This window comes from Balaenoptera borealis, assembly GCF_965194805.1.
Source record: "Balaenoptera borealis genome assembly, chromosome: 7".
In the NCBI taxonomy this organism is placed as follows: Eukaryota; Metazoa; Chordata; class Mammalia; order Artiodactyla; family Balaenopteridae; genus Balaenoptera; species Balaenoptera borealis.
In genome coordinates, this window is record NC_138864.1 from 73,598,140 (window position 1) to 73,616,982 (window position 18,843).

Sequence of the window (18,843 nt, forward strand, 5' to 3'; positions counted from 1 at the left end):
TTTGGAAGAGTTTGAGAAGGATAGGTGTTAGCTCTTCTCTAAATGTTTGATAGAATTCACCTGTGAAGCCATCTGGTCCTGGACTTTTGTTTGTTGGAAGATTTTTAATCACAGTTTCAATTTCATTACTTGTGATTGGTCTGTTCATATTTTCTGTTTCTTCCTGGTTCAGTCTTGGAAGGTTATACCTTTCTAAGAATTTGTCCAATTCTTCCAGGTTGTCCATTTTATTGGCATAGAGTTGCTTGTAGTAGTCTCTTAGGATGTTTTGTATTTCTGCGGTGTCTGTTGTAACTTCTCCTTTTTCATTTCTAATTTTATTGATTTGAGTCCTCTCCCTCTTTTTCTTGATGAGTCTGGCTAATGGCTTATCAAGTTTGTTTATCTTCTCAAAGAACCAGCTTTTAGTTTTATTGATCTTTGCTATTGTTTTCTTTGTTTCTATTTCATTTATTTCTGCTCTGATCTTTATGACTTCTTTCCTTCTTCTAACTTTGGGTTTTGTTTGTTCTTCTTTCTCTAGTTTCTTTAGGTGTAAGGTTAGATTGTTTACTTGAGATGTTTCTTGTTTCTTGAGGTAGGACTGTATTGCTATAAACTTCCCTCTTAGAACTGCTTTTGCTGCATCCCATAGGTTTTGGATCGTCGTGTTTTCATTGTCATTTGTCTCTAGGTATTTTTTGATTTCCTCTTTGATTTCTTCAGTGATCTCTTGGTTATTTAGTAACGTATTGTTTAGCCTCCATGTGTTTGTCTTTTTCACGTTTTTTTCCCTGTAATTCATTTCTAATCTCATAGCGTCGTGGTCAGAAAAGATGCTTGATATGATTTCAATTTTCTTAAATTTACTGAGGCTTGATTTGTGACCCAAGATGTGATCTATCCTGGAGAATGTTCCGTGCGCACTTGAGAAGAACGTGTAATCTGCTGTTTTTGGATGGAATGTCCTATAAATATCAATTAAATCTATCTGGTCTATTGTGTCATTTAAAGCTTGTGTTTCCTTTTAATTTTCTGTTTGGATGATATGTCCATTGGTGTAAGTGAGGTGTTAAAGTCCCCCACTATTATTGTGTTACTGTCGATTTCCTGTTTTATAGCTGTCAGCAGTTGCCTTATGTATTGAGGTGCTCCTATGTTGGGTGCATATATATTTATAATTGTTATATCTTCTTCTTGGATTGATCCCTTGATCATTATGTAGTGTCCTTCGTTGTCTCTTGTAACATTCTTTATTTTAAAGTCTATTTTATCTGATATGAGTATAGCTACTCCAGCTTTCTTTTGATTTCCATTTGCATGGAATATCTTTTTCCATCCCCTCACTTTCAGTCTGTATGTGTCCCTAGGTCTAAAGTGGGTCTCTTGTAGACAGCATATATATGGGTCTTGTTTTTGTATCCATTCAGCCAGTCTATGTCTTTTGGTTGGGGCATTTAATCCATTCACGTTTAAGGTAATTATCGATATGTATGTTCCTATGACCATTTTCTTAATTGTTTTGGGTTTGTTTTTATAGGTCCTTTTCTTCTCTTGTGTTTCCCACTTAGAGAAGTTCCTTTAGCATTTGTTGTAGAGCTGGTTTGGTGGTGCTGAATTCTCTTAGCTTTTGCTTGTCTCTAAAGCTTTTGATTTCTCCATCAAATCTAAATGAGATCCTTGCCGGGTAGAGTAATCTTGGTTGTAGGTTCTTCCCTTTCATCACTTTAAGTATATCATGCCACTCCCTTCTGGCTTGTAGAGTTTCTGCTGAGAAATCAGCTGTTAACCTTATGAGAGTTCCCTTGTATGTTATTTGTCGTTTTTCCCTTGCTGCTTTCAATAATTTTTCTTTGTCTTTAATTTTTGCCATTTTGATTATTATGTGTCTCGGCGTGTTTCTCCTTGGGTTTATTCTGTATGGGACTCTCTGCGCTTCCTGGACTTGGGTGGCTATTTCCTTTCCCATGTTAGGGAAGTTTTCAACTATAATCTCTTCAAATATTTTCTCTGGTCCTTTCTCTCTCTCTTCTCCTTCTGGGACCCCTATAATGCGAATGTTGTTGCGTTTAATGTTGTCCCAGAGGTCTATTAGGCTGTCTTCATTTCTTTTCATTCTTTTTTCTTTAGTCTGTTCCGCAGCAGTGAATTCCACCATTCTGTCTTCCAGGTCACTTATCCGTTCTTCTGCCTCAGTTATTCTGCTATTGATTCCTTCTAGTGTAGTTTTCATTTCAGTTATTGTATTGGTCATCTCTGTTTGTTTGTTCTTTAATTCTTCTAGGTCTTTGTTAATCATTTCTTGCATCTTCTCAATCTTTTTTTTTTTTTTTTTTTTTGTTTTTTTTTAAAAGGTCCACCTCGGACAACGCACTTTTTTTTTTTTTTTTTAAATTATTATTTATTTATTTATTCATTCTTGGCTGTGTTGGGTCTTCGTTTCTGTGCGAGGGCTTTCTCCAGTTGTGGCAAGAGGGGCCACTCTTCATCGCGGTGCGCGGGCCTCTCACTGTCGTGGCCTCTCTTGTTGCGGAGCACAGGCTCCAGACGCGCAGGCTCAGTAGCTGTGGCTCACGGGCCTAGTTGCTCCGTGGCATGTGGGATCTTCCCAGACCAGGGCTCGAACCCTTGTCCCCTGCATCGGCAGGCAGGTTCTCAACCACTGCGCCACCAGGGAAGCCTGCATCTTCTCAATCTTTGCCTCCATTCTTATTCCAAGGTCCTGGATCATCTTCACTATCATTATTCTGAATTCTTTTTCTGGAAGGTTGCCTATCTCCACTTCATTTAGTTGTTTTTCTGGGGGTTTTTTCTTGTTCCTTCATCTGGTACATAGCCCTCTGCCTTTTCATCTTGTCTATCTTCCTGTAACTGTGGTTTTTGGTCCACAGGCTGCAGGATTGTAGTTTTTCTTGCTTCTGCTGTCTATCCTCTGGTGGTTGAGGCTATCTAAGAGGCTTGATGGGAGGCTTTCTGTAGTCACTCGAGTGGAATAGTAGCCTCGGGAAAAAAATGAACAATGACGTTTACAGGACTACAGATGAGCGTAGACCAGCAGCAGCCACGGGTAGATGGCGGGCTCGGCCCCCACGGGCGACTCCAGCCTCAGCTTCTCCCCCATGTCTTCGCGCACGCCCCCCGCACCAGGCTAGTCTGGTGGTTGGGGGAGGGGCGGGGCACCTATTCGTCTACTTTTGAAATATAATTTAAGGAATACCATTCAGAGAAGATACAAATTTAAGATTGTGAAAAGAAATAAATGTGACACAAATCAAAATTGCAAATAAAGATATATCTGTAAACTCTATTAAGAAGATGACATTCTTTACTGCTTGTTAACCATAAATATTTATATTCCTTGTGTGAGTAAATTATTATTGTTAGGGCTATTTTAAGTTATAATCTTGCATGTACAATATATCTTTTCTCTCTGGTGTAACAGAATCAGCAATTCAGTTTCCTGGGACCCAAGAAAAACAGGCTAAAGGTATAACTTTGAAATGTAAAATTGATTTTTCCTTGCTACTATAGGTCCTTCTGGATCCTATGGTAAAAGAAGAAAACAGTGAGGAAATTGACTTTATGCTTCCTTTTTTAAAGCTGAACTGCTTGGGGTAAGAAGTTATGGCCAAACTAGCACGTTTAGACACATGTTTGACATTATCTTTGCCAGGGCTTTTATGTGTAAATGTTAAATTAGATGTTAATATCATTGACTAGTCTTACTAATGCAATAGTAAATATTTTTTTCAAGGATTGTTTCTGTTTTCACACCTGGCTTAGTAATTTGCCTTCTTTTCTTAGATAACTAAAAGTCTGGAACTTATTAGAAATTTTACTTTGAGATTTGATTTGTGAAAAGAGAGCCAACTAGATATGACCTGGATCACACATGCTTGAATAAAACAATAATCCTTTAAAATTAATAAATTAATTTTAAAAGTTAAATCCAAAAACATTAGTTGAATGTTTAAAAATATTTCAAATTAAGTTATTCCTTCACTATCTTACTGATGTACTGATTGGGGTTATTAGTGTTTTCCTCAACTTTAAGACAAACAAATCTGAAAAGAACCTCCTCAATTTCTTTAGCTCTTAATACAGTATAAGAATCTCACATAAACATTACTTCTTAGAATTCTTCACAGAGGCCTTTAGTAGATATAGTAGTAGTGATTTGATTTCCTGTAATAGTATAGTCTATAAATGTTTTAGTAAAAGGATTAAACTATAAAGTAACAATGCTTAAATGTGGCATAATATTCAAGTATAAAGTAAAATCTCTTCGGTTCAGACTAATTTTAGGAATTTATGATATTATCAGAAATAAACTGGCAGAGTTAGGAAGTAGGTCAAAGTTCATATTTGTATAATCTACAGATTGAAACTGGATTTCAAAAATGACGTTTAAGAGGAAATAAGTCTTCAATTATGCTAACACTTGAAAAGCACTCATTTGTGATAGTGTTGGATGACAAACCAGAAATCATTTTCAGGGGGATATTTGTATGCAGTAAGACAAATTCCTTAAGGAGTACTATTAGGGCAAAACTTTTAGTTACTGCACATGTTTGAAAGTAATAAAAATAGTTTTAAAATCTGTGACTCAGATTTGGCACTAATTCATTTTACTTTCAAGTAAGGGAGCATTTTTAAGATTTTACTCTTTTTATTAACTCATTAAGTAGCCTGGGAAGAAAAGTTTCAGAATTTTTTATAGCTAGATTTTACCCTGTTTCAGTGTTTTATCATGCAATTTACATGTTTGCAGAGGAGTGAACTCCTTAGGCGTCTCCTCCGTGGAGCACATCACTCATAGCCTCCTAGGACGCCCTTTGTCTCGGCAGCTGATGGCCCTTGTGGCAGGACTTAGAAACGGAGCCCTTTTACTCACAGGAGGAAAGGTATGTGGTTAAAATGTGCTCATTTTCACTAATTAGCAATTTTTAATTCCTCTCTTTGGGTTTTGATCATCTATTATATAGGGTTGTTGATACCAGATATGGAAAGCATTCATTCATTCACTAATATTTTTGAGTGCCTGCTGTTAGATATTGGGAACGTGGTGATGAATAAGGTGATGGTCTCCCTGCACTTTTTCTATATCAATTGATATGATTGTATGCATTTTCTTTTTTAGGATGTTGGTAGGGTGTTAATACGGTTGATTGATTTTCAAATGTTCAACCAGCCTTGCAAATCTGTAATAAATCCCACTTGGTCGTGGTCTATTATTATTTCCATAATATCTTATGGAAAAACCAGAACGAACTTTTTGGCCAACCCACACATTGCTGGGTTCTGTTTGCTAATATTCTGTTGAGGATTTTTGCATGTAAGTTCATGAGCAATATTAGCCTATAGTTTTCTGTTTTTGTACTGCGTTTGTCTGGATTTGCTCTCAGGGTAATACTGGCCTCGTAAAATAAGTTGAAAAGTGTTCCCTCCTGTTCTGTTTTTTTGGAAGAGATTGTATAAAATTGATGTTAATTCTTTAAAATGTTTTGTAAAATCTTCACTGAAACCATCTGGGCCTAGAGATTTCTTTATAAATTCTTTATAAATTCAAAGTCCTTAATTGTTTCATTTTGGCAGGCATTTGGTAGTTTGTAGTTTTTGAGGAACTGGTCAAATTTATGAGCATAAAGTTGTTTGTAGCATTCTCTTACTGTGCTTTTAATAGGTGCAGAATCTGTTGTGACGTCCCATTTCCTGTCATTGGTGATTTTTATCTTCCCTTGTTTTAATCTTTGTCAGTCTTGCGAGAGGTTCCCTGCCCTTTTAAGGGGCTTACAGTTTTATTCTCTACCAATGCAGTATTTTTTCCAGGGCTACAGTGTGGTCTTTGTGTGAGTCTTCGTGCTGTTTTTCAATTCAAAATTATAAGGCTTTTTCATTTCTATTCACTTTCAACTCTAGTATAATAACTTTTTTTCCCTCTTACTAGCCCAGTTGCTCACTTTTGATTCTTACTTAAAATATAGCAACTACTCCAGTAATCTAAGTTTCCACTTTAGGAAGCTAGAAAAAGAAGAACAAATTAAATCCTATGTAAGCAGAAGAAAAGAAATAATAAGAATTAGAGCAGAAATCAATGAATTGAGAACAGGAAATCAGTAGAGAAAATCAGTGAAACCAAAAGCTGGTTCTTTGAAAAGGTCAGTAAAATTGATAAGCCTCTAGCCAGGCTAAGAAAAAAAAGAGGATACAAATTACTACAGATCCCATGGACATTAAAAGGATAATAAAGTAGTAATAGTAATAAACAACTCTATGCCTAAAAATTTGATAACCTAGATGAATAGACCAATTCCTTGAAAGACACAGTCTGCCAGAACTCACACAAGAAGATATGGACAATATAAAAAGGCCTATATCTATTAAAGAAATTGAATCAGTAATTAATAACTTTCCAAAACAGAAAGCACCAGGCCCAGATGGGTTCACTGGTGAATTCTACCAAACCCTCAAGGAAGAAATTATACCAATTCTCTACAGTCTCTTTCAGAGGATAGAAGCAGAGGAAATACTTCCTAACTCATTCTGTGAGGCCAGCATTACCAAATAACAAAACCAGACAGATGCATTACAAGAAAACTACAGACTAATCTCTCTCATGAACATAGATGCAAAAATCCTCAACAAAAGATGAGCAAATCAAATCAACCAATGTATTAAAATAATTATATACCACAATCAAGTAGGATTTATTCCAGGTATGCAAGGCTGGTAAAATACAGCAACTACTCTACATGTTTTCTAGATTACCTGTGTCAGATTTCAAAATATATCATCATGGTAGAATATTTATTTTGAAAAACAATATCCTATTGATTCAGAAACCAGAGTTCCACTGTCTCACATAGAGGTAGCGTGATTAATAGAGCAAGTAGAAGACCTGAATTTGAGTCCCACCTTTGTTATATACTTACTGCCTGTGACCTCAGGCAGTTTTCAGTTTCTTACCCTGCCTTTTAGGATTAACCTCACTTAAGAGAAATAATATATATGAAAGGTGCTATACAAATGTGAATTACTTTGAGTGAGAGAAAAGGCCCTCTGATTAGGCAAAAAGTGACAGGTGGGGCCTACACCCCAGCACCCCTAATTTCTTTATTCTTTGGGGTCCAGTGACTTTAAATATAAATGCAGTTCTGTAAACTATAATGATGGTAGTATTGTTGAATGCCTGCTAAATTTCAGACTTTGCACAATAAGCTTGGCTGTTTTTCCAGTTCACAGTAATGAAAAGCAAAATATTAGAGCTGGTGCAGGGGTGTTAAAGCTAGACAAAGCAACAATGGTAAGAAATAGTAGTAGATTGGACTTCCCTGGTGGCACAGTGGTTAAGAATCCACCTGCCAATGCAGGGGACACGGGTTCAAGCCCTAGTCCAGGAAGATCCCATGTGCCACAGAGCAACTAAGCCTGTGCACCACAACTACTGAGTCTGTGCTCTAGAGCCCGTGAGCCACAACTACTGAGCCCGCGTTGCACAACTACTGAAGCCCGCACGCCTAGAGCCCCTGCTTCGCAACAAGAGAAGCCACCACAGAGAGAAGCCTGTGCACCACAATGAAGAGTAGCCCCTCCTTGCTGCAACTAGAGAAGGCCCACACGCAGCAACGAAGACCCAATGCAGCCAAAAATAAATAAATTTATTAGGGGGAAAGAAAGGAAAGAAATAGTAGTAGATTGAGGGAGGAAACCTGTATTAAAAGAATTATAAAAACCTAACAGTGGCAGACGTAGAGAATGGACTTGAGGACATGGGGAGGGGGAAGGGTAAGCTGGGACGAAGTGAGAGAGTGGCATGGACATATATACACTACCAAATGTAAAATAGATAGCTAGTGGGAAGCAGCCACATAGCACAGGGAGATCAGCTCGGTGCTTTGTGACCACCTAGAGGGGTGGGATAGGGAGGGTGTGAGGGAGGGAGACACAAGAGCGAGGAGATATGGGGATATGTGTATATGTATAGCTGATTCACTTTGTTAGAAAGCAGAAACTAACACAACATTGTAAAGCAATTATACTCCAATAAAGATGTTATAAAAAATAAAATGAACACAGAATCCAAAAAAAAAAACTAACCGTGTTCAGTCTTCTAAGGGGCACTTATAGCAATGTTTAGCAAAATTTAAATATGTGTACCTTTTGATGTAGTAATTACACTTCTAGAAATTTATTCTGAAGGTATAATCTGACAAATAAGTAAACATATATGTATGGATATTTATTTTAGCTTTACTTACAACAGTTAAAAAGTGGGAGTAGCATAAATATACACCAGGAAGGGTCTTGATAAACACATTATGGTCCAGTACATCCTCACAGTGGTATTGTACTAGGGAGCTGATGCAGCTCTATATCTGTTGATAAAGAGGACAATGATTTATTGTAAACCCTCAGGAATACTGTAATCCCATGTTCATAAATTTGCATAAAATGTGTGTGGAGTGTCTGCAAGGATGATACAGCAAAACAGTTGACAGTAATTAATTCTGTGATGTGGGACGATTACAGATTTTTTTTGACCTTTCTCTACTAAGTATTTACAATTATCTCGTATTTTTTAAATGTTATTTTATAATCAGGGATGTGGATTTTCTTTTTTTCCCTGGCCGTATTGAGATGTAATTGTTATATAACATTGTGTAGTATATACTTGATTGATGAGGCTGAATCTTGGTGGTTATCACAGTGACAGAGGCTATATCTGTGACTGAATATATTAAGAGTTCTAATTTAAGCAATTATTTTCTAGGGGAGTGGAAAGTCAACTTTAGCGAAGGCAATCTGTAAAGAAGCATTTAACATATTGGATGCCCATGTGGAAATAGTTGACTGTAAAGCTTTACGAGGTATGAATATGGTAATACTCTACATAAATCTTTTTTCTGGGAGAAAGAAATGTTACTATTTAATGCTGCTAATCTAATAAGTACAAATATCATTTAGTCATTGAAATTACTTAGAAATTTTAAATCTTTGGCTTTCTAATGTTTTTAATGTTTCTAATAAAAATTTTAAAACTCTCCATATTTGATGGAGGCCTTTTTTTTTTTCCTAGCCAAAACTCTTTGTAGACTATATTCCTGAAAATTCCAACTTACACCACTCTGAGAAAGTTAATATCTAGAATATACTCTAATGGGTATAGATTCCCTCTGACTTGCTTTGGGACACTCGTAGGGTGGCTGCCTCAGGAGAGGGAAAGTGGGTGGCTAGGGACAGCCAAGAGGAGACTTACAATTTATCACATACAGCTGACCCTTGAACAGTGTGAGTGTTGGGGTGCCAGCCTCCATGCAACCAAAGCTCTTTGTGTAACTTAGAGTCACAGCCCTCTGTGTACGTGGTCCCTCTGTGTCCACAGATTCAGCCAGCCTTGGGTGGTGCAGTACTGTGGTATTTACTGCTGGAAAAACCCACATATAAGTGGACTTGCACAGCTCAAACCCGTGTTGTTCCTGGGTCAGCTGTACACTTGTACTTTTGAAAGTCTTTAACATTTATATTATTATCTATTCAATTTTTTAAAAATCAGAAAGATTTTATTGAGTAGTTAATTTTTCCCCCCTTGGCTACCACTACCGTACAGTCCCAACTAGTCATATTCTGTTTTTTAATCTAGTATATGATAAGAAACTAAGAAATGGCCTTTGAAACCCCATTACTTCATATTCTATAAATGTGGTTTTAGAGACATTGTCCATCTCTTTAGAGTCTTGCTTGAAGCCTCATGTGAAAATTTTGTTTGAGAACTAAGTAACAGGAGCTCTTTACATTGGTTTATGAATTGGTATGTTCTCTGTTCTTTGAAAATTAAAAGTTTGTAATTCACCAGGAAGATTGAAGCCAAATTAATGATTCAAATATAGCAATTCTAGGATCTCTAGGTGGCTACCTTTGTGTTTGATTTTATCTGACTTGTGATCCTCTGCCTTCATTTATATTTTCCCACATCCTGCTTTTATTTTACTGTTTTGTTGCAAGCCATCTGAAATTCTCCATGGAATGAGGCAAGGATAAATAAATACATATGTATAGAAATTATAGTAGCATATTCCTTTTTTCAGTTTTATAAAATTCAATACTTAGTCCTTTGAGGCTGTATTATTTAAACCATGTTAGTGGTTAACAAATTTTAGTGATTGGTATATATATATATAACAAAATACTGTACTGATTGAATTTTCATAGTCAAATCAATATTGAACTTTTCTAATGCTTTTAAAGGGCAGCCTGAACTTTCCCAGCCCTCAAATAACAATAAAACCATTTCATATCTTCTGTGTTAAGGAAAAAGGCTTGAAAACATACAGAAAGCCCTAGAGGCGGCTTTCTCAGAGGCAGCGTGGCGGCAGCCTTCTGTTGTCCTGTTGGATGACCTGGATCTCGTCGCTGGCCTGTCTGCTCTTCCAGAACACGAGCACAGTCCTGAGGCTGTGCAGAGCCGGAGGCTCGCACATGGTAACGTACCGCGTTCACTCGCTGGCTGCAGGCCCTTGTCCTTTATCAGACAGCATTTCCAGCCTTCATAGTAAATCTGCTCTCTTTAGAGAACAGAATATGTGCTATGTAATGTGTTGCTTTTGAGGCCTCTGGTAGCATTCTAAGGTTGCTCTGTATTAGCAAAATCAGTAGAGTCAGAGCAGTGTGAAAATTCTGCAACTTCATCATTAGTCTTTGGGGCCTTTTCATTCTCCTCCACTTATTAGAAATTGCTGAATTGTACAGATTTACTCTTGCTTTGTTCATTTGACAGATATTTCTGTGCACAGTCTATATTCTCAGAGTCTTGGAGAGGAAATAAAAGTAAACAGATATAATGTTAGTACAGAAGACTGATAGTCATAATGATAGCTACCATGTGTTGACTGCCCTTTTGGGGCTAGGGGTTGCTTTGTACTCTACATGCAGATATTCTCCTGGTTTTACAGGTGAGTAAATGGAAATTCAAAGATTATGTAATTTGACCAGGATGACACAACTAGGAGGTAGGTAGGATATGTTCTCCTAGAAGTATGTACAGGGTGTGATAGCACATATACTAAATTGAGGGTGGTGTGGGAAGTTATCAGGGTCTTTTGGGGGGAGTTCATAACTGAGATGAGTTTTGTTTTGTTGTTGTTGTTTTTTTTTTGGCTGCCTTGGGTCTTTGTTGCTGTGCATGGGCTTTCTTTAGTTGTGGCGAGCGGGGGCTACTCTTTGTTGCAGTGTGCAGGCTTCTCATTGCAGTGGCTTCTCTCTGTGGAGCACGGGCTCTAGGCGCATGGGCTTCAGTAGTTGTGGCACGTGGGCTCAGTAGTTGTGGCTCGCGGGCTCTAGAGCACAGGTTCAGTAAGTTGTAGCACACGGGACTTAGTTGCTCCGCGGCATGTGGGATCTTCCCGGACCCGGGATCAAACCCATGTCCCCTGCATTGGCCGGCGGATTCTCAGCCACTGCGCCACCAGGGAAGCCCCCTGAGATGAGTTTTGATGGAGGAGTAGAAGTTATTATGGAACAGTTTCAGGCTAATGAAGATGCAAAGGAAGTGTGGTCCACAGGCAAAGGTACAGAGGTAGAAGAAATCACAGTATGTTAGACAATACTCTTTTGCCTGGAGCTTAGGGTTCAAGGAGAGGATGGGGCCAGGGTGGGGGTTGGAGGATTTCGCAGCCTTCCGCTGGCTGCCTCGAGGTTCTTAAGAGGTGAAATAGATAAAAAATGCAACCACAGTGGCTTGGGTTACCGTAAAATGGTGTTAATCTCACATTTGGAATCCTGTAGCGTCTGCAAGACTTGTTAGTCTAGTGTTTAAGGGAATGCTACAGATTTCTAGGTCAGGACTCAGATATACGTTATTAATGCCTGTTTCAGTTCTAACCTCATACCAGCCAAACCTTGCAAAAGCTAGGGTAGAAAGAGATTGTTCAGGAAGTCATAGGAATATGAGCTGTACTTTGCTTATTTAAACTTCCATGTTGTGTTCTATTATCATCCTTCTATAATATTTATTTCAATCCTTGTATAATATTTACTTCAGCGCCTCCTTTTCATTTACTTAATAAGATCTAGAAGAAGGAACCTCACTAGGCATTGTTCTGAGTATACAGAGTTTACAGTGCTTCCTATACCTTCATTAGATTGACTAGAGCCTGGCCAATATTAAGTCCTCAGTAGATAAACTGATGAATGAATGGAAGATTTAACTTTTAAACGGTAAAGAGGAGCCATTCCATTCATACTCCACCTTAAAGCTCAAGTTTAGGTTATTATTTTTAATGAAGGTATGATTTTAAAATTTCATGCTTTTGTGTACTAAGCTTTTACACTATATTACTTAATTCTAGCTTTGAACGATGTGGTGAAAGAGTTTATTTCCATGGGAAGTTTGGTGGCACTGATTGCTACAAGCCAGTCTCAACATTCTCTACATCCTTTACTTGTTTCTGCTCAAGGAATTCATATATTTCAGTGTGTCCAGAATATTCAACCTCCCGACCAGGTAACATACTACTTGTGAAGATTATTGAAATATGTCCTTTTTTTTTTTTTTTGGCTGTGCTGCGTGTTATGCAGGATCTTAGTTTCCCAACCAGGGATTGAACCCATGCCCCCTGCAGTGGAAGTGTGTAATCTTAACCACTGGACCGCCAGGGAATTCCCATATGTCACTTTTTATATAAATTACATATTTTTCAATTTTATTCATGATTTATAGCTTTAAGGTAATGCTTATGTTAGTGATCTTAAGGGTACATAAAAATTAACCTTCAGTGAATGTTTTGCTATTAGATGCACAATTTTCACTTGTAACCATCTGAAATATTACCGGGTGCTTTCCAAGGAAACGTCTTTTTAAAAAACAGCATTTCTTTTTTTCATTATTAAGTTTTCTTTTTTATTCCATTTAAAAAGAAACAAAAACCCTAAAAATTCTGAACTGCTTCATTTCGCATTGGTAAAATCTGTAAATACACTATGGAAATTAGAATTTTTTTTCCGCTTTAGTGAGATATAATTGACAAGTAAAATTATATTTATTTAAAGTGTACAACATGATGATTTGCTGTACGTGTACATTGTGAAATCTTTACCACAATCAAGTTAATTAACACATCCATCACCTCACATATTTACCTTTTTTTAAGCATTTCTTCTTTTAAAAATTTGACTGACTAAACTTTTTTTTTTTTTTTTTTAACCAGCACTAATATTCTGTACCCACTATGACTCTGGCACCCATTTCCAACATGTGGGTTTTTTTCCCCACACCATCAAGCAATTTTTGGACACCAAGTGGGTGTCCTATAATTCAGCTCAATTCTGACACCACCCAGAGATAGCATCAGATTCCACAGGTTAAGGCCTCAGTTCCACAAGACAGCCCTCCAATTCAGATGCCAGTGTTACCTGTGCTTCTGACTGGTGATAAGTCAGAGGTTCCCACTCTTCCCTCTTTGGGTTCAATTAATTTGCTAGAACAACTCACAGAACTTGGGAAACTGGTTTACTCACTAGATTACCAGTTTCTTACAAAGAATATTAAAGGGTACAAATCAACAGTCAGATGAAAAGATACATAGGATGAAGTCCGAAACAAAGGAGCTTCTGTCCTCGCGGAGTTTGGGGCCTGGCCCGGTGGCACGTGGAAGTGTTCTGGTTCTCCAACCTGGGAGCTCTCCAATCCCGTCCTTTTGGGTTTTTCTGGAAGCTTTGTTGCACAGGCATGACTGATTAAAGCACTGGCCCTTGTCATCGATTCAGCCTCCAGTCCCTCTCCCCTCCCTGGAAATCAGGGGGTGGGACTGAAAGTTTCAATCCTCTAGTCAAGGTTGGTTCCCCTGGCAGCCAGCGCCCATACTTAGGTGCTTTCCAAAAGTCCCCTCATTAACGTAAACTCAGGTGTGGCTAAAAGGGGTTTGTTATTAATGTCAAGACACCTTTATCACTCGTATCACTAGGGCATTTTAAGGGTTTTAGGAGATCTGTGCCAGAAGCAAGACAAAGACCAAATATATACAAGCACACACAGCCTGTCACCTCCTCTGGGGACTTCAGTCCTGACGGCTTTAGTGGCAGCACGCTCAAAAAGAATGTTCTGGGACAGGCAAGCATATTTTAACTTCTTGTTTAAAATTCTTACGTCTACTCTAAATATTCAGACCCTGTGCTAATTAAAACTGTTATTGAAGAATAAAAATACACCTGTTATTCAGCATAACAGAATGGTAGTGGTATTGGTCATTGAATGTGTTTTTAGAATTATGTTTTATAGGAATAACAACAACCCTTAAAGGAACCAAAATAAAAATCTTCTTACTGGAGAACGAAAGAGCAATCATTTATGAATGTGATTTTTTTTTTTTTACAACTTTATTAAGGTGTAATTGAAGACAACATACTCACTATTTAAAGTGTACAGTTTGATGGGTTTTAACATATATATATATATATATATATATACCATGAAACCATCACCACAATTAAAGTAGCAAACATTTCCATCCCTCCCATGTGTTTCCTACTGCCCCTTTGCAATCATCCCTCCCCCACTCCATCTGCAAGCAAACACCAATCTGCTTTCTGTCCCTGTAGATTATGTCAACCTGATATTTCTCAAATACATGTACAAAAATTTGCACTTAAGTAAAATTATAAATTTGAATTTTTTGTTTTTTTCTTTAGGATCAAAGATGTGAAATTCTGTATAATGTAATAAAAAATAAACTAGGCTGTGATATGAACAAGTTCACTGATCTTGATCTGCAGTGTATAGCAAAAGAAACTGAAGGGTTTGTGGCTAGAGATTTTACAGTGCTTATGGATCGAGCCATACATTCTTGTCTCTCTCATCAGAGTATATCCACCAGGGAAGGTAAGTTTTACTGTTAAAACCAAAATTTGGACTCTTCTTTCCGTCGTGGAGAAGTGTAATTGTAGCAAGGTAAGAATTAAATATATTCCATTTTAGTATTCAAATAAGCAGCTATTTGAGTAGAAAATTGGCATTTCCAGCTAAATTGATGGCATTTTTTTTAATTGAGTTAAGATTGGCTAAGTGAAATCAGACAGAGAAAGACAAATAACATGATTTCACTCATATGTGGAACATAAAAAAAAAACAAAAAAATACATGAACAAACCAAACTAAACATAAACACGTAGATAAAAAGAACAGAGTGGTGGTTACTAGAGTGGAAGGGGTAAGGGAGGGGAAAATGGGTAAGAGAGGTCAACTGTATGACGGCATGTTTTGAAAATTCATATACAAATAGGGCTACCAAAAGAAGTTTTGTTTATTTTTAAACAGAATTAGTTTTAACAACATTGGACTTGCGAAAGGCTCTCCGAGGATTTATTCCTGTGTCTCTGCGAAATGTCAACCTGCATAACCCTAGGGACCTGGGCTGGGATAAGATTGGTGGATTACACGAAGTTCGGCAGATACTTGTGGACACTATCCAGTTACCAGCCAAGGTACTTAAAAAACAACCAAACCAAGCACTACCGACTGCCAGAAGAACCACTGAATCATCCGTCGGTTCTGGCTGTATATGTTGGCTTGCCCAGCTTCCATTTGGTCCAACAAGTATTTCTTGTTACCAAATAAATGTCCAGTCCTATTTTTGGGACTCTAACAGATTTTTAAAGTATCTGAGGTATTCCTTGCCCATAAAGAAAGCTGAGGTGATATTTATAGTAAACACATTTTGATGTGAATTTCAGAGTTCTTGTGTTTTTCTTGAATCGCCCAGGTTGTACTAAAGCAAATGAACTGTCAGCTAGGGTTGAGCAGAAACAGATAGGAATAAACTGGGAGGTGGGAGAGTCATTTAGATCCACAGAGCTGATGGATTAAGCCATATTTCTAGACTCTGGGTGCCAGTCTAGAATGGCAGAGTTAGCAGGCAGCATAGACCAGGCAGACAGCAGGATAAAGGGGGCAGTTGTAGATTGTTCTTTAGAAGATCAAAAGTAGAATCTAGGAGGGTGGTGTGTTTGAATCAGAAACCTAAGAGAAAAGGATCTTTGCATGAGATCAGGGGCCCATCCAAAGAGATAAAGAAATGGGTAAGGATCTCAGTTACATGTAAGGACCTCAGTTACAGACAGTCCTGGGACCTGTCTGGTGGGGCCTGGGACATACTGAGTGCAGCCCAGGACTGGGCGTTAAAGCCTGTTTGGGAGAACAGGGACGTGGGAAGTACTTGCCTGCGGATCATGACCCCAAATGCTGGGTCTGGGCACCAAACATCAGTATCCAGATACATCCCGGGCCAGATACGTGAGGCCATCTGCGTAAGTGCTGACTTTGGGGCTTCTTTCAGATTAGAATGGAGGTCGAGATGAGGTTGAAATTTTGTCAACACGTGGGACTAAATAGGTGTACTTAATAGAGGAGACTAGGAGATTGCTGACAGTAGCCTGATGTTTGGCTCACCTGTTCAAAAAGTTTTCTTGCTGAGAAGCTGGTGATTTAGAAGATAATTTAGAAGCAGTCAGTTACTTGTTCAGCATTGAGACTCTTGGGAGATTTTACTGTCGATTATAATTACACATGCTTCTCTATTATTTATTTTCTTTCTTTGATTGAATATATTTGAATATACATAGCTGTCATAACTTGCCACATGAACCATACAAGTGGAAGGCAGTATACTTGTTAAAAGATTGGGTTTTATTTTCTTAATGTAGTACTATTATAATGTTTGGGGAAAAAAAAAAACAGGAAAAAATGGAAAGAAGTTCTGATGCATTTATATGCTTTTTATGTGGAATGTATTCCATGGTCCAATTGGGAAAAATCTGTGGTAGTTCCTTTGAGTTCATTTATTATTCTGAGTAGGAGTGTTTTTTCTATCATTGTACTGTCATAAAGATGGCCGTTGTTACCACCCAAGTACTTTTTTCTATACATTGATCTTTGGCCACTGCTTAGTCATTTGTTTTAGAGTTGAGCTCTTTGTCATATTTTTGTTTCTTTCAGTACCCAGAATTATTTGCAAACTTGCCCATACGACACAGGACAGGAGTGCTGTTGTACGGTCCTCCTGGAACAGGAAAAACCTTACTAGCTGGAGTAATTGCACGAGAGAGTGGAATGAATTTTATTAGTGTCAAGGTATGTTTGGCATTTATCTTTTTTCTCTTCTTTTTTTCTTTTTTAATTGAGGGGAAATTTACATAATTAACTGTCGTAAACTGTACAGTTCAGTGGCATTTAGTGCATTCACAGTGCTGTGTAGCCAGCACCTCTCTCTAGTTGCAAAACTTTTTCAGCCCATTCTCCTTCCCCCAGCCCCTGGCAACCACTAATCTGCCTTCTGTCTCTATGGATTTGTCTGTTCTAGCTATTTCACATAAAAGAAATCATGCAATATGTCACCTTTTGTGTCTGCCTTCTTTCACTTAGCATGATGTTTTCAGGTTTCATCCAAGTTGTAGCATGCCTCAGTAGTTCAGTACTTTTTATGGCGGGATGATATTCAGTCTTTTTTAAGGTGGTGTGGATATGCCACAGTTTGTTTATCCATTCATCTTTGGTGGACATTTGGGTTGTTCCCATTTTTTGGCTATTATGAATAACGCTGCTATAAACATTTGTGTATAAATTTCTATGTGGACATATGTTTTCATTTCTCTGGAATACATATATACCCAGGAGTGTAATTTCTGGGTCATATGGTAATTCTGTGTGTAAGTTTTTGAGGACCGCACCATTTTACATTCCTACCAGCAGTGTGCGAGTGAGTATACCTATTTCTCCATATCCTCGCCAACACCATTTATGTTTCTTGATAGCGGGTTAATCTCATATTTGGAAAACTAGTAGGAGCAGTGATCCATCTATTAGTTAAACTGTGTGGGAAATTGAATAATGAGGCATCTCTCTTTTGTAGGGCTTATTATGTTCTTGCTTAAGGCAGATCTTCATGCATTATAAAATAGAATTATGCCTAAATAATCAGATAAAAGAACAAACTTGAAGGGGGAAGAAAACCTAGAAGACTAGGGGCTGGAGACCACACTAAGGCAGGAAGCTGGGGTTTTTATTTGTTGGCTATATTTCACCCTTGCTGTGTCACACCAAGTTAAATTTTTTCAGATATAGGGTGAGTATGGTCATTAAATGACATGCTAGCAGATCATTTTGGGTAATGCTTCACACTCCACCCCTGGTGTGTCATTATGGTCTGGGATGTGCTGTCTTAATTTGTACAGCTTCAGCACCCCAGCAATATTTGTTTGCCAAAGAGTGATTACATTTCAAGGCAAAGGAATCATGCAGATTTCCCCCCACCATCCGGAAGTAGAGTGTTTCTATGAAACATTACTGTAAACTGAAATGGTAGAAAACAAAGACGCAATTGGACACATCTTGCTAATGGATGAACAAAATAAATCGAGATAAAGCGCAGATGCTCCCAGACACAGTTCAAAACTATGATGGCTCAATGCTGAGATGCTGAGTGTAGTTCCCTAGGAAGAAGCTTGGTGGCGCCGCTGTTGCTGCTGGGGTATGTTCTGCCTCTCCAGCGGCTCACAGCGGGGCAAACACTGAATGCTTTTCGCTTTTCACCCTTTTTCATAAACGTGAACATTTTCTTTGGATTTCTTTGTTAGTGAAAACAGTTACTAATGTAGGTCTTTCATAAAAGTGAAGTAGTGTAAAGCAAACTTCAAAAAGTGAGTGAAACCTGTAAACTTATTCAAAATTGATTTATAATCTGGAAGCCAGTTTATTAATTTGCAGTTGGGTTATGCCTACCCTCTTTTTATCACATGAGTTTTTCTGAGCTGGTTATGTGGGTATCCTGGCATTGATGGAGAGCTATAACTTTTAAATTTTCCTATCTTCTTTTTTTG

The 18,843-nt window shown here is 37.9% G+C and overlaps 1 protein-coding gene across 6 annotated transcripts in view; it reads left to right on the plus strand.

The window, feature by feature from the left end:
• PEX1 (peroxisomal biogenesis factor 1) overlaps positions 1–18,843 on the plus strand; it is a 76,605-nt gene that overhangs the window by 28,355 nt on the left and 29,407 nt on the right. For all 6 annotated transcript variants that reach the window (XM_082398199.1, XM_082398201.1, XM_082398200.1 and 3 more), the window contains 8 exons: positions 3,511–3,593; positions 4,751–4,883; positions 8,750–8,846; positions 10,288–10,458; positions 12,324–12,478; positions 14,662–14,851; positions 15,287–15,453; positions 16,964–17,098. In XM_082398199.1, the coding sequence (XP_082254325.1) occupies positions 3,511–3,593; positions 4,751–4,883; positions 8,750–8,846; positions 10,288–10,458; positions 12,324–12,478; positions 14,662–14,851; positions 15,287–15,453; positions 16,964–17,098 (1,131 nt within the window). The remainder of the gene's footprint in view (positions 1–3,510; positions 3,594–4,750; positions 4,884–8,749; positions 8,847–10,287; positions 10,459–12,323; positions 12,479–14,661; positions 14,852–15,286; positions 15,454–16,963; positions 17,099–18,843) is intronic.